Source organism: Colletotrichum gloeosporioides (genome assembly GCF_011800055.1).
Source record: "Colletotrichum gloeosporioides strain Lc1 chromosome Unknown consensus_86, whole genome shotgun sequence".
Classification (NCBI taxonomy): Eukaryota; Fungi; Ascomycota; class Sordariomycetes; order Glomerellales; family Glomerellaceae; genus Colletotrichum; species Colletotrichum gloeosporioides.
Genome location: NW_025544731.1, coordinates 166,719 through 181,247, shown reverse-complemented (window position 1 = coordinate 181,247; position 14,529 = coordinate 166,719). Strand labels below are relative to the sequence as shown.

The 14,529-nt window shown below is 53.8% G+C and overlaps 2 protein-coding genes across 2 annotated transcripts; one reads left to right on the top strand and one right to left on the bottom strand.

The window, feature by feature from the left end:
- Positions 1–8,580: 8,580 nt before the first annotated feature.
- Positions 8,581–8,880, top strand: GCG54_00015306 (uncharacterized protein; the record flags this gene model as incomplete). Its single annotated transcript, XM_045415112.1, has 1 exon — positions 8,581–8,880. One exon carries the CDS (start codon positions 8,581–8,583, stop codon positions 8,878–8,880), a length of 300 nt encoding a protein of 99 aa, XP_045258285.1.
- A 4,840-nt stretch (positions 8,881–13,720) lies between these two features.
- On the bottom strand, positions 13,721–14,142 carry GCG54_00015305 (uncharacterized protein; the record flags this gene model as incomplete). The annotated part of the gene is made up of 2 exons (XM_045415111.1): positions 13,721–13,935; positions 14,064–14,142. The coding sequence occupies 2 exons, from the start codon at positions 14,140–14,142 to the stop codon at positions 13,721–13,723; spliced, it is 294 nt and encodes a 97-aa protein (XP_045258284.1).
- Between the last annotated feature and the right edge of the window lie 387 nt (positions 14,143–14,529).

The window sequence follows — 14,529 nt, the reverse complement described above, 5'->3', positions numbered from 1 at the left end:
GATGGGCACGCTGACTGTGCGCCGACGGGGCGAGGTAGGCTTATGGGCTTGTCTCTCCTACCAGCTGTGTAGTAGTACAGAGTAGCTAGAAAGTCCTTCATCGAGTTTCCATCCACATGCTCGAACTCCTTCTTGGACAAAGTCTTTCTGGGGTTCTCGAAAGTAGTCTTCAGTTCTTTTTTCCTGCTGCTCCTCTCGTCACCTCTGATCCTCTCGTCACCTCTGCTACTCTTCCTCACTGAATCCTTGGAGCTTTTGCTCTCCTGAGTGCTTGATCGGCTGAAAATCTGTCTGTGTAAGCTCGGAAACGAGCTCGAAATCGAATGATGAACCTGTTGATGCTACTGACAGTCTGGCCTTGGGGTGGATGATCTCCGCAAGTGATGATCTACAGTGACCTTCGCGTGACTCTGTGTCGCATCCCTCTCGCTGGAGGGTCCACACAGAGTCGGCGTCAAGCGCCTCGTCTATTCTTTACAGCTCCTGTCTACACGTGATATCGCAGTTCGGCCATACCGCCGAGTACACAAACTTACAGCACAGTTTTCCAAATGGAGAGATCAGCGTGTCCTCGGAACCTATGTCACTCTAAATGTAGCGCTGCACGTTCCTGTCCCCACGGGGGTGTACGTCGCAACAGAGCATGTTATAAAAAGCCTTTCAGGTTCATTGACGTCTATGCGAACTCCGTTTTGGGGTTGTCTGGCCGTGTTGGGCGCCCCGAGCCTGCTCACATCGTCCATTAAATCATTGATCAACCTCGAGCGTGTAGACATTTGATCTGTTGTACACGATGGCTGAAATGCAACTATAATGACGGTATCATATGGGAGGGTTACCCTTACGCTATGGTGGAGGCTTGTGCAGCCGCACAGCAGCCGAAGGCGCTGGCACCCTGTGCATATGTTAGTTACGACCTGGTCGCCTCGTGTGACCATTTCGTCCACGCAGCTTGTTAGTCCGGCGGACACAGCAGACTGTACTTCCATTTCTCTGTACCCTACACCCCCACCTCTGGTGCGCCTCGTGGGAGTACGCAGTGTGTTCTTCGTTGTACGCTGGTGTGACGTGAAGTGGCGTTCGCGCGTCATCTGAGTCCTTCTTCCCTTCTAACTTTTCATTCGCAGTTTGCCGCCTGGAGGCGCACCTTTTTGACTGCTGTATGACTCTGACGGGGAAATATGTAGAGGGAGCGTGCCGCCTTGCTAAGCAGAAGCGGCCCCCTATCATACTATAGCCCAAATTTAAAGTCCTCCAAGATGAATCTCATACACACCCTCTACCTGAGCGCGTCATCCGAGTTTGGTTGTGCACTCTGAAAAACCCGAGCGTGACTTTCGTAAGCAGGAGCGTCCCATCTGCCTTGTAAGTAGTATACATCTTTCCTGACGTGCCTTTCATCACTGTAACTTGCTCGTATAGGTTGGCCGGTCTCGCCCGCGCCGACCACACTTGTCGTTCTAGACTTCACAGAATCAAGGGATATGTGAGTCTCGTACAGCTGGCCGTTTGTTTGGCGACACACTATGGACGACATGGCCATAACTATGTTTGGAACTACAACGCTTCTGTCTGCTGTAACAGCCTGAGGTATGTCTTCATACTTGCACGCTGTGACGACTCCTTTCTGCCTGTGTCCTGTGGACACCTTGTCTCCGGTCTATAGCTGTTGAAAGCTCCTTACCCCCGCCACCCACTCTGTTAGGCGTCCTGCTCTTGGACATAAGAACGCCGCTTGGTGCTCTGCTAAGCGAGTATACCGCCCTACGGTCCTTGCATATTGACCACTCCTCTGTGTGAAGGTAATCCGCCTGATAGAAGCTCTTCTATCACGCATATATCTTTCTGCACATCCTTGAGCCTATCTTGGGTATGTGGTCCCCGTGTGGGAGCGAGTACTTGCATAGAGACATGGTGCTGAACTCTCTGTTGTCTATGTATCTTGGCGGCATGTAAATGGAGTCCTCGTAGCTCATCTTATCGTTTAGATATAGCACTATTGCGTCCTCACTGGGGAGATAGTCTGCAACTGTATCAGATGAGTCCAGCTGTGATATTATTTCTGTATATATTGGGGTTGTAACGAGGGGCTTGAACGAACAGCAGGGTGAGACAGCGGCTGTAGCGGGGCAGAAGGGCAGACACACAGCTTGCGGAGTCTGGGCTGATGATATGGATGGACGCGGAGGCCTGTCGCTGGCGATGTACCCGTGCAAGTTGAAGTGAGCGGACGTGCAAGCCTGGAAGCCGCTATTATTCTGTGGTACATAGACATCCTCTTGACAGACCTGAGGCTTGTTCTAGACAACAGACCCATTACGAACACTAGCTAGTACCTCTCACACCCGCTGTCGTCTACAGACAGTACAAGACGTTCCAACTGGTTGGCGGTGTTCTGGGTCATGATGTGCACAATATTGCCCTTACTTCAGACTGAACGAGGGTAGTTTGAAGCTCCGGGTCGTCCAGAACATCGTCCAGAGTGCAGTTGGCGACCATAACGTTTACCTTTCTTAGTTTGAGGCTTATTATGGAAGGTCTGATGGGCTCTGTACCTGCGGGCACGGTGCGTACGGACAAACGTCTGCACAACCTTTCGTATTTCGCTCTGTTTATTATGAGTCTTGAAAACTCTGCGCTTCTAAGGTTCATGCAGTCTAAGGACTGCCCGTCCCCTGTACCCACGTTGATGATGATAGCCTTCGCGGATTTCATCGACTCTATATTGCGGTTTATGTGTGTCTTCAGGCTGTTGCACTACAGGAGAGCGTCTCTTCTGTCGTTCTCGTCCCCCGGGGTTACGGATGACCTGAGGGTACCTAGGGTCAGCTGCACCGCGCGGGTGTCGTTGGCTTTCGACTTTTCTACACGCACAAAGCACTCATGAACCTCAATCGATCCTGTGGAAGGGTCGCCCGAGAGACGCACCTCTACCATCTTTCCAACCTTAAAACTGGCGCACTGTTCAAGAGAGCAGAACACCTCGTCTCCGTCCGCCGTCACTAGAGTTTTCTACCCTTAGCTCGTCTTCGCTATCTGCAGTTCTATCGACTGTACGGCCTTTATTCTTCGCGCCGCGGTCGACTCCTTGTGTATTGCGACCACGCCGTCAGACGGTTCGGGAACAACCCCGGGAGTGGGAAGAGCTGCGCAAAAGAACGGCCTGACGTACACAGGCAGAAGGCGGCATGTACGAGAGAATTCTAGGAACTCGCTGATCGATCCTCGCATCGTCCGGTGCTGCTGCGACAGTCTATCTCTGTGGTCCATGAGCATGTCTATCAGACAGTGTCCACGCGAAGTGGTGTACTCGCAGTCTATGACAACGTATGAGGACGCTTCCGGTGCGTCCGTGACGAACCACCCACATGTCTCCATCCTCCTTGACTTTCGAACGCTGATGCCCAAATTCCCGCTAACGACTAGCCACCTTCTCTCCCCGTCTACCTTCGACATAAACACGCAATCCTCGGCAGGCGCTGTTTCCACGTCCCACGCCCTCGGGCTGAGGTTGGTGAGCATCGAGACTTGGCCACGGCCAAGGGTGGACCGCAAGTCGAGGGCGCCCCCCGGGTGCGCCATTGCCTCCGCCAGCAACAGTAGCATAACTTGAGGGTCGCAGCGCGCCGCCGTCACCCCCATGATGCTGTATCTGCTCTCTCCGTCCCCGCGTCCTCGACAACATACATGGTGAGACTCTGCAGCTCACGCATCATCTTAAAGTTCAAACGGTGCGCGAACTTTTCCGCGTGAGGCGACGCCGAGCAGTCATGCACTGAGCACGTAAAGACCTTAATTCTAAACCCCGACGTGTCCTCTGAATCAACCACGTACACCAGCGCTTGCTTGTCCTCGTTCAGCATCTCCGTCCCCTGAGCTGGTACGTCGCCGTACCTGAATGGATGTGTCACTCCCCTAGGTCTTGTATGGACAGCAACTCGAATGGCTCTGCAGCTCAGGTACGTTTTGCGAGATGCAGGAACAACCATCCTTACCTCTGTGCTGCATCTCACAGGCTTGTAGGATTCTGATTGGCTGTGTAGCTGCGGCTTGAAACCCTTAAAACACTTCTCTTCTCTCTATACCTCTTTCTCTATACTTCAACTAAGATGCGTTAATAGGGCAGGTCTTACACGCCACGACGGTCCTGTGTCCTTCGTCCGCAGCCAGCGACTGGTACTCGTACTATTTGAGAATGGATTCGCACGACGTACAGGCCTCCATCGTCGCAGTGCAGGGCGCAACAACGGTTGCGCCTAACGCATGCGAGTTTTAAACTAGAGCATAGTGTGAAAACACAGCGCTAAACATGAGTACAGCGAACACGCAAGGAGAGGGTGTGACGAGACAAGCGAGAGAGCAGCAGCTTGAGGTGGGCACGAGCAACGTCATCTATGTGTTGGGAGAGTTGAACTGCTTGATGAAGGAGAGAGCGTCTGACAAAGTAAGTGATCTAGACACTATGTTTAAACACGTTGCTATCCACAAAGCTACTTGCACTTCGAGTGAGAACATAGGAGGATGGGCGGATGTTTCCCCCACGCGCGGCGGAAGTGTGATGTTGCTAAGAAAGACCTGCGTCCGCCCTCCGCCCAAGTGGCGAAGAACGATAGGCTCGGCTGCAGGATTGTATCTCGAGATATTGAACCCCAGCAGAGAGCGAGCCAAAACGAGGAGCTTTCTAGAGCGCTCAGGCAAACGCACGCAATCCGAAGACGCGACAATGGGAGAGAGGGACCTATGGTGTGTATACATGTCCCCTCTGTCTAACTACGCTTAGTGAATCATCTTTGAGATATACTCCTTTACGCTAGAGTCACAAGCGAATGAGCTCGTCCTTGGCGCACTCGTGTACAATACGCAGCACTCGTCGTCTCCCACCGACCTCACAGATGCACGCTCTCCGAAGGTCGCACTAGGCCTGGTCTCGACGCTGAACCCTCTTGCAGAGTAGGCCGTGACCCATGCCCGGTCGGACGAGTCTGTGGCGGAAAAGGACGTCTGCATTAGCCTGGCCTTCGATCCCCTGCTTTCTCTGTGCCAGGTGCACAGAGACAAAAGGCGTGATGAAGGCCTGCGCGCATGTAATAGGACAGCAAAGTGCCATTGCCACGGGGTTACACTTTCTAGTCCAGAAAACAGACACGCTCAACGCATAAGACCTCACGTGTACACTTCCATAGACGCGTCTTTGGATTTCAGCCATCCCAGCAGCGCGATCAGCTGCATCGAGTTTCCTCCATAGGACACATCCCAACTCGAAAGACTTTCACTAGTTCCAGGGACGAACATCTCTGCTGCTCTGGACCCTCCAAACCAGCTGTCAATCCATGCAAGAACGTCCGTTGTCTCCGCCCCGCACCGGGTCAGGCCACCCATATACGCTGCGACATCCGTATTTTTTGTCGCAACTCTACGTATGTTCGAGCTGGGCATGAACTCTGTTACCGTTCCGTCTTGCACGTCGCCTACATTAAGGCGCTCTGCTATCTCGTCTGCAAGCTCGCTTGGGATAGTGGATAATCTGGACATCTTGAGAGTGACAGGCGCAGCCTACAGCCGCGCAACGTTTTTGAAACTTTAATCCGCATCACGATCGAGGTGCAGGGTCTACAATAGCCCAGACATGTCTTCTACGGACATCCACTGACGGGACGGCGTGGTGGGAAGCCCGGCGAGGCGCAGTTGCAGAGCACGCTTCTGTCCTACAGAGTTGCTTAGCACAACGCCAGGGTGTAGCCACGCCTGTATTTTGGTTGAACATTTGAGCATTACGACCATAAGTCTTGAAGCAAGACTACCCTGAAAGTCTAGAGGCTCGCACCACATAGCAGCCCTTACTCCTTCTAAATAGGGGTATTCGTGATCTTTCCACTCTTCAACCCACATAGTGGAGAGAACTAGATCTTTGTGGTATGCCTGCACTTCCCCCAGAAGGGGGTTGACCAAGCCTGTATAGGTGAAGTCAACGAAAGATGAGTCCTCGTCTCGCACTTGCCTGAGCACCGTTCTCCCATTTATCGCCTTGAGTCTTCTAGAGTAATCGCCGCATTCCATTCCTCTTGCGTCTGTAGTCCCCTTAGTTAAATCAACCCCAAGCGAGGCAGCCGCTCTGCTTACATACAAGCGCAGCTATACAGCACAGCTCCTCGTTATCACATAAGTAGAGGTGTAGTTATGATCCTCGAGAGGTTCTGATGGGGGCAGGTAGTTTTGAGTTTTCACAAGGCTACAGACCTCGGCGCCGTCTATTACAGACTCGAAACCAAAGACACCCACGTCTAAGTAGCGCTCTGTCATGCCCATGTTGGCCAAAGTCCTTCTCATTATGTCCATCGAGCTTTCTCCTCCCCCGCAATAATCTGCGAGCAATGCGGTCCCGGGAGGAGTCTACTTGAGGGTTGAGAACCTCGTCGACGATGGGGCTGCAGAGGGTTGTGTTTGTGACCAGCATGAGTTCTAGTATGTCTGTCGAGTCGCCACACACTTTTCTCAGCATGTTTTGGGGGTCCACCCTCTGTCTTAGCAACCTGTGGCAGTCGAGTTCGGGGTGGCTCTTGCACAGACTCGTGGGCTCGGGAAGCGATCCTATAGGAGTCCTTGCGAAGACCACAGCAACGTGGGTGACATGCTCCATCGTGGCATAGCACTCGGAGCAGATTACAGTAGTGCGGACGGCGGCCATTGCCGCCGCGCATTTTAAACATTCTTCTCGACCGGCTTAGTTCGAGGTGGGTCACACGCTTGCTAGATTCAAACGTTAAACAGAAGAACACCATTGGGCTTTGGAACTGCTTTAAGTTTCAGTAAGATGGAGGCAGCCTTCGCCCGAACCGACGAGCTGACAGTATGCGTAAATGTAGTCAAAAAGTCTTTTCACGGCCCAGATTGAGAACCGTACTACGGCTTTGTTGTCGTCTTCGGATTCGGGCGGCTCCTCTACTCCTACAGAGATGTACACCCCATCCGCGCACCTTGCTGTCACGCAGGTAGGGTGCGTGTCCATGTCGTCCGGCAGCCTCATGGGTGCTTTGAAAGGTATTTCCCCCATCAAAGAGCACGCTAGCTTATATAGCCTGAGGGCGTAAGGCGCGGACACAGGGGCTTCAGCTAGCTTGTTAGCTCCATCCTCTTCAGTGATGAAGATGTACTTTGAAACAACGTCGAACCAGGCCTGGCGGGTCATGTCACTCACGTGGCTTTCAGTTGCCGCAGCGTCAAAGCACCCAAGAGCCGGCGTAGAGTCAGGCACTACAACATACCAACAGTCGTCCTCTGTGGACTCGATCTGTCCATCGAGGTGAGAAACACCCCCTCTAGGCAATTCAATCTCAAAGCCTCCGGACTTCAGCTCGTGGGCCACATCGTTCCAGTACTTCCTCGAGGAACCCGTGGAGTTCGTCAGCAGCTTTCCTTTCCGACGCGCGCAGGCTGAGTAGTCCAAGTGAGCAGCCAGAAAAAGAGTCATGAAGGCCTGGAAGCAGGTAAGTGGGCATTTCAAACACGAGACTTTTGGTCTGCTGTGTCCTTTCCAGGTCAGCTTCACCGTCGTGTCGCCTTTGGTGCCAGTGTAGATGAGAGTTCTGCGTCCCGTGATGTCGGTCACTGTCGCGAGAACGTCAAACTCTTCCATGTCCATTGTCACTCCTTTCGACCTAAGCCACGCTACGAACACCGTAACATGGAGCTCGTTACCTGCGCAATGGAACGACCACAAGTTACTAGCAGAGCACACGCCGCTAGCGAACATGCCCGCAGCTCTCGGCCCCTCTAGCTAGTAATAGGTCATTCCCATGATGTAGAGAGTTTCGCTCCTGTTGCCAACGAAAGAGCTTATGTATCTGCTGACTCCTTTCTACACTCTTGCAATGCCATCAAGGCCGGCTCACGCAAGCAACGTCTCTGTCTCTGCGCTACCATAATCTCCAATGTTAAGGTTCTCAGCCACCATCTGGGCGAGCTCAGGCAGGTCGAACGGGGTGCTGCTACTCATAGTGACGGTGGAGGGAGCGGCGCTGTGCCGCTACGTCTTGAGAAGCGTAGGCTACCATGTGAAAGGCGAAGGCCAGGACATGTCCATTTTCGCTTTGTCAGGGTGGACGTACGAGGCCACATGATTGCAGTGCACGGCGCTGTTGGCCCACATGTACCGTGTGCAAAACAGCGACGACGTTTGAATCATTCTGCGCTCTCCTTCGCATGCATAACCGGCGACCTAATCAGCCTGAGTCACGCGTTTGATCACGCTTCTATAGAGGGTCAGCACACTGGACGATGCTCCGAGGAGGGCCCGGGCACATGAGGTGTCGCACTATTATGGGCAACAGCCCTTCCAGGAGGCGGGAGGCTGACGCCGCGGTGTCCTATGTCCACCTTAGGTGTTCCCTTTGCAAAATTTCCAGTGCAGGATTCACCGCAACGCTGTGAACAAATGAAGTTACACGTGGGCTTTGGTTCTGCTCCCAGTGGTGAGGCGTGACGAACCTCACTGTGCAACTTCCAGTCAGAACGAGCCTCCCCCAGGAGCTCGTGTCAGACATAGTAGAAGACGCCTGGTTTGAGGAAAGCCCCTGCTTTACAATGCAAGCGAACACGCCGTCTCTGTGCGTGAGCACACTCGGCCCAGGTTTGCTTTTCCCTGCGTACCCGGACCCCAAGTTCAGGGCTACGGTGCAGACAATCCGGCCGTTTCTCCTACGAGGTCCGGCCGAAGACGAAGAACTGCTAAGCTGGCTGCCCCTAGCCAGAGCCAGCCTTACCATCTCGGTAGCAGACAAGATCATCATGATCCACCGACCGGTGCTATTTCGCTCCTTTAACATCCGCGAATCTCAACGGACGCGCACCACGTGCATCTCCGCCGCGCTGACCATCCTGTAACAGCATGAAAAGATCACAGAGCGTGAGGGAACTATCTCCCTCTGGACGCATTCTGCCGTCTGCGTGACGGCAGCAGTGGCCATCGGCCTCGATTTATTGTACCGAGTAAGCCATACCGACGAGCAAGCTCGCCGGTTGCGGCTCGAACTCATATGAGCCGCAGCCAGGCTCCGCATCCGAAGGTGTGATATTATAGTCGGGCGCGGGGCGGCCCTGATTGACGCGATTCTCGGCATAACATCATCAACGACATGATTGCGAACAACGAGATCATAGCCAGGTTCCTCGCTGTGGATACGGGAGACCTGAGCGGCATGTTGATTGCCTCCCCGCCCAGCGATTTCGATCCATCCCTGCAGACAGTATGCAATAGCGGCACACCGAGCGAAGGTGCAGATGATATCCAAGCTTGGTTCCGCAACGTCTTTTTATTCAATTACAAGACATCATAAAACCTACAAGACTTATTGCTTATGCTTTCCCACCACTTATGCCACCGCCGACATAAGCTCCAACATGCGTTTCTCTCCCATTCAGCTGCCTTAGATCGAGTTCTCAGCAATAATACGCCACTGGCCAATTCTGACACCAAAGGCCTCCTGAACGGCACAGCAGTTGTTGAGGATATAGCCGCCGAACTATACTAGATCGTCGCTGTTTATGCTGAACCGGACACCTTCATCCAGGACCCTCTTGATAGATAGCTGGGCGACGTCCTTGACGACTTGCAGGCAAACATTGCTCGGTGGACAGACCGTCAACAGGATCTCCTCATCAATCACACGGCGAAGAAGCTGCGCGTCTCCAACCGGACTCCGCGCTCGGCGTGTAAGGAGTCCAATGCTCCAGAAATGTATATTGGATCGCCTTCCTCGCCGCCGTGCGCGGTTCGCCGGACCCCGCGTTTCTCGCCCTCAAAGTGCATATCAGTGAACAGCTCAGGGCGAAAGCCAATGTCGGACGAGTTTAAGCCAAAACATCCTACATGGTGTGGGAGCAATCTCAGGCGCCTCGCTCGGTAGCATCATTTCCAACGCTGTGGGGTGGCAGCTCTGCTTCCTAGCCCAAGTGCCACGCACCTAGTTGCCCTGGCGTCAACTGCCAGGGACCTCAAGGTGAGTGCAGCAGGCACCTCAGGGTGCAGCACAGATAATGCCGGTGTACACTACAGTGCAGCGCCCCACAGACCGGGAGTTGCCGTCCCAGATCTGACCAATCATTGGGTCCTGAGGTCCGTGCAGGTCGCAAAATACTTCGACTTGCATTACGTCAGCATCTTCCTCATGCCTCAGGTGCACCTAAGTGACGCGACTGAACGTGGATGCCGTTTGAAAACGGTGCCTTCCGCGGACAACGTCCATCCAGCTCCTGATGATTAAGCCCCCCGCCCACCTTTTTGCGTCTGCCTGTCGGCCAACATCGACAGACGCGACATTGAGGACGCGACATTGAGGACGCGACATTGACGACGCGACATTGACGACGCAAACCCCGCCAAAAATCAGATTTCCAGAATCGCCGCCCACACCGCTCCGTCGGCTGCGACATCAAGTCCGAGGGATGAAATGCTCTTGTGCAGACTGCGTCGTTCGCTTCAACATGTCACCGGAGCACATCTCGGAGAACTGTCTCACGTCTCTTGCCCTCCTTCCTCGACGGGATGCGGTCGCACTGGGTTATTGCGCACTTCAGGTTGTGCTGTTAGTGGAGGAGATCTTGCTGGTCAGTCCCAAGTCGAGACATCCAGTGGCTACGCGTCTTTCTCTCGGTGCCTTCAATCATCAGCCCTCTGCTTGTCGATCATGACCACGTGGGGGGGGGGGGGGGGGGGGGTTTCCNGGGGGGGGGGGGGGGGGGGGGGGGGGGGGTGTGCTATCCGTGTACATTTCTGTGGAGAGAATGGGTAAATATACCAGAATACCATGTTTGTTACTTTGTGCTGTGGATAAGTGAGTCCAACGACGTTGAGATAACGTTGCATGCGTCCACCAGCAAGGTACATAAGCACCTGAAGCACTGCCCACTGATGCTAACGTAATGCAGGCTGATGTAATGCAGGTCGTAATATTTTACGACCTGCACAGACCTCAGGACCCAATGATTGGTCGGATCTGTGCCGCCAGCCACAACGCCACAGGCACCACCATGCAGCGTTGCACACCCCACACGCCTCGCAGCAAACTGAACAATTGTGAGCCCCCGTCGTTCAGCAACCCGACCAAAGGCTGTCTCTTCGCCTTGCGCAGTGGCGAATTCAAAGAGAGTTTCTCATGCGACCTGAATCAATCCTTCTGAAGATGCTGCTCATGGCTTTTTGGTGAAATGATGCTCGCGCCCGGTTTGGTGCATGCACTCGTGGACTTGGACCTCCCGTGGGGTTGCCTCGACCGATGCACCATGGGATGGGGACGCTCGACGGCTGGGCTAGGGCTAGTCTTGATCGGACGGTGGCTATGCAGACTTGACAGGAATGGTCTTTGTGTTGGTGACGCTGGAGGAGGGCTGGACCTGGGACGTTTGCGGGGGCGAAGGCATTTGCGCAGTGTTGACGCGAAGAAAGGTAGAGTCTGACTTTGAGGGGGTCGCATAGATTGTCGCAATGTATGAAAGATAAGGAAGGTAGCAGGACGCGGCGAGGAAACAATGGAAAGTGCAGTGCACCTTGCGATGGGGGCGGAAGGGGCGAAGGGGTGGTTGAGGTGGGCGTGCCGGTCGAAGGTCGAAAGTCGAAAATGCACGGCGGGCTTTTTCGGCCTGCAATACTTACCTTAGGTACGCCAGGCAGCTACAGTGGAGCTACTTGTGTTGCAGGTAGCAGGAGAAGGAAGGAACACGGAACGAGCGGTTGCAGCCAGGCACTTTTCACACAATGGAGGTGTAAGAGGTAAGACCTCGTGCGGGCTTCTTCCCCGTCGTTGATGGCGGGCAAGGTAAGGTAATGTCGCTCCTACCTTACCGCTCCTGTCGCTGCATACCTTGGTTGAGCAGATGCCACCCCCTCCTCCCTAAAAGAAGGAGGTGAGCTGCTGAGACCAGCTTCCAGTCAGCAGCAGCAGGGCTGCAACTCGCAGGTGCCGCTCGCACGACCCCCAACCGCCAGCAGCTCGAAACTTTTGGTGGTGGTTTTTCGGCCTGCACTCCTTCCCAGCGCAGCTGTGGGGCAGGGACGTTGCCAGCACAGCGCGGACATCCAGCCACTGTCACTGATTCTTTCGCACAGGATATATCGAGCCCGCACCATGACTTGAAAGCGGGTCGCAGACGGAACATGAACCAGCCACAGGTGTTTGCGACAGAGACAGCCCCTCTGACATACGATGTAGTCACGTCGAAAAGAGGTAGCGCCATCGCTCCGCGACCCCTAGATTTGCAAATGCCAATGCGATACTTGGGACCGAAATTGTAAGACTCGCTGGGTGGTATTTGAGGAGTGCGATGACTTGTACAAGTGCGTTGAACGTCCCTATGAGGTTCCCAGGTGTGGTCTGGCTTTTTTCAATTTTTTTCTTCATTGGCCTATGAGCGAACCAACGAGCGGAAGATTGGTGCAGCGGTCGGGTGGTGAATCGTCGCCCACCTGCAAGTGATCTTCGCTGTTTAAACGGCGGAAGACCGTGGGAAATATGCCCATGTCGTGTTTTGGTCTTGTCGTTTTGCTGCCGCTTGACGTTGTTAAAGCATAATCAACCGTCCGCCGATCTGCTACGTCCACTCACGTCTTGTGGGAGGTTGAGGAGCCACAAGTGCCGGGGCCATTGCGTGCCTTATGTAATGTAGGGGACAGTTGTGTCCCTTACGTAATGCAGGTCGAAGAAAAACTTCGAGGTCGAAAGAAAATTTCGAGCTCGAAGGAAAACCTCGAGGTCGAAGGAAAATTTCGAGCTTGAAGGAAAAGTTCAAGCTCGAAGGAAAACTTCGAGCTCGAAGGAAAGTTCAAGCTCAAAGGAAAACTTCGAGGTCGAAGGAAAATTTCGAGCTCGAAGGAAAACTTCGAGGTCGAAGAAAACCCGAGGGAGAAGTGGGTCAATGTACACCCCAGCGAGCACAATGGCCCATATTAAGTTCCGCTCCAACCAATGAATGTGACTATGAGTGGACATTCAGGAATCCAACGTGCCCATTTTGCGCCGTTCTCATCTTCGCGCCCTCCCGGTCCAAGTTCGCATCACCAACCCCCCGTGCGATACAGGCCAAGGAATGTCCCCGAAATCGATGATCTAATAAAACACCCGAAGCAAGCGAATATCATCGCTCCTTGCCAAATCGTCCAGGCACCTTCGACCGGATGCATTGTCGCCCATTAATGATCGGGGTCTCCTCTAGCACCGGACTGCCAGGGAAGACTTCGACACAAAGAAAAGGCCCCCTACAGCCCCATCCCCTCGCACTCCGGCGGAAGCAACCCAAAAACAACCCCCTCATGTCTGTACAGCAATTACCGACCATTTCCTCCTATTCACAACAACCCAGGTGAGCCAAGCTCAATACTGCTACGTCTTTGAGTCTGCTCGGAGCAATTAGCCTGCAATTAGCGATCGCGATCTGATGATCTGGAACTGTGCAGCGTGCTGCGGCAAAGACTTGGCAGATCATGTTGGTATTATTGTTATTGAAGGCGAGCGCGATGGATATGGCTCTCCGCAGAACCGTCCTTCCATACAACAGCCAAGTGAGACACAATCTGTCTGTTTTATCATGACACCCACAGGAAAAGCCCTAAACCTTCCCAGCGCCAATCCATGCGATAACAAGAAACCGCGGCAAAGTAACATGTCTTGCTAAACAGTTCCCCGCCCATCATCCTCTGAGCCGCCTCAAAGATCCCTTGCTCGAATCGGCGTTAGAAGATCAGTCGATCCAGGAAATAATTTCCCTCTTCGCCCTCTTGGGGTGGCGTGGGCTTGTTCCCAATGGCACGAGTAGTAGGGATTGAATGTATGCTCGCAGTCGCCTTGACTTTGGTTTGGGGAGTCCCTTGTGCCGATGGAAAGTATGCGGTTATGCCAATGATGTAAGACGACCTCTTTGGGCTTGGTTCGAAGATACCTAGCAATCCTTTGACATTTGTCAGCCTCGAGAGAAACACCAGTGATAACGAGGGCCACCGGAATGATGAGAACGGCGAGGAGAAGAGAGATGCGCGCAGGAGAGACGAGGATGGATGGAAGCAATGAAAGACCTACGCCATAATAATGTATTTCTTTCGTCTGGGCATGGTCGCGCGGACGACGGCGAAAGCCTCTGCAGCGACTGCGGTGGCATCCAAGCTCAAGTCATGGGCATTATCGAGGGCATATGCACAGAGGTGGCTGCTGGCGGCATTTTCCTCCGGCGTGATTGATGTGAGAAGGCAATGCTGTGGATGTTGTCGTCGGAGCGTTGTCGTCAGCCTGAAAACCAAGCGTCGCATCTCGCGCAAGGTGCCAACGTAGGGCCTCAAGTCATCCCAAACACCACCAGGTACGTACCTTGTGACACAGCTGCCCTGGCGGTATTGGACTCTACCTACCTACCCAAGGTAGTGTGTCGCGTTGCATTCTGCATGACCCACAGGCTCTTCAGGCCTAACACACTGCAGGGCCCAGGCCCAAGTCCACGGGCACCTTACACCTACCTTGCCTTGAGTTCGCCAGGCCCCGCGGCAGGTAT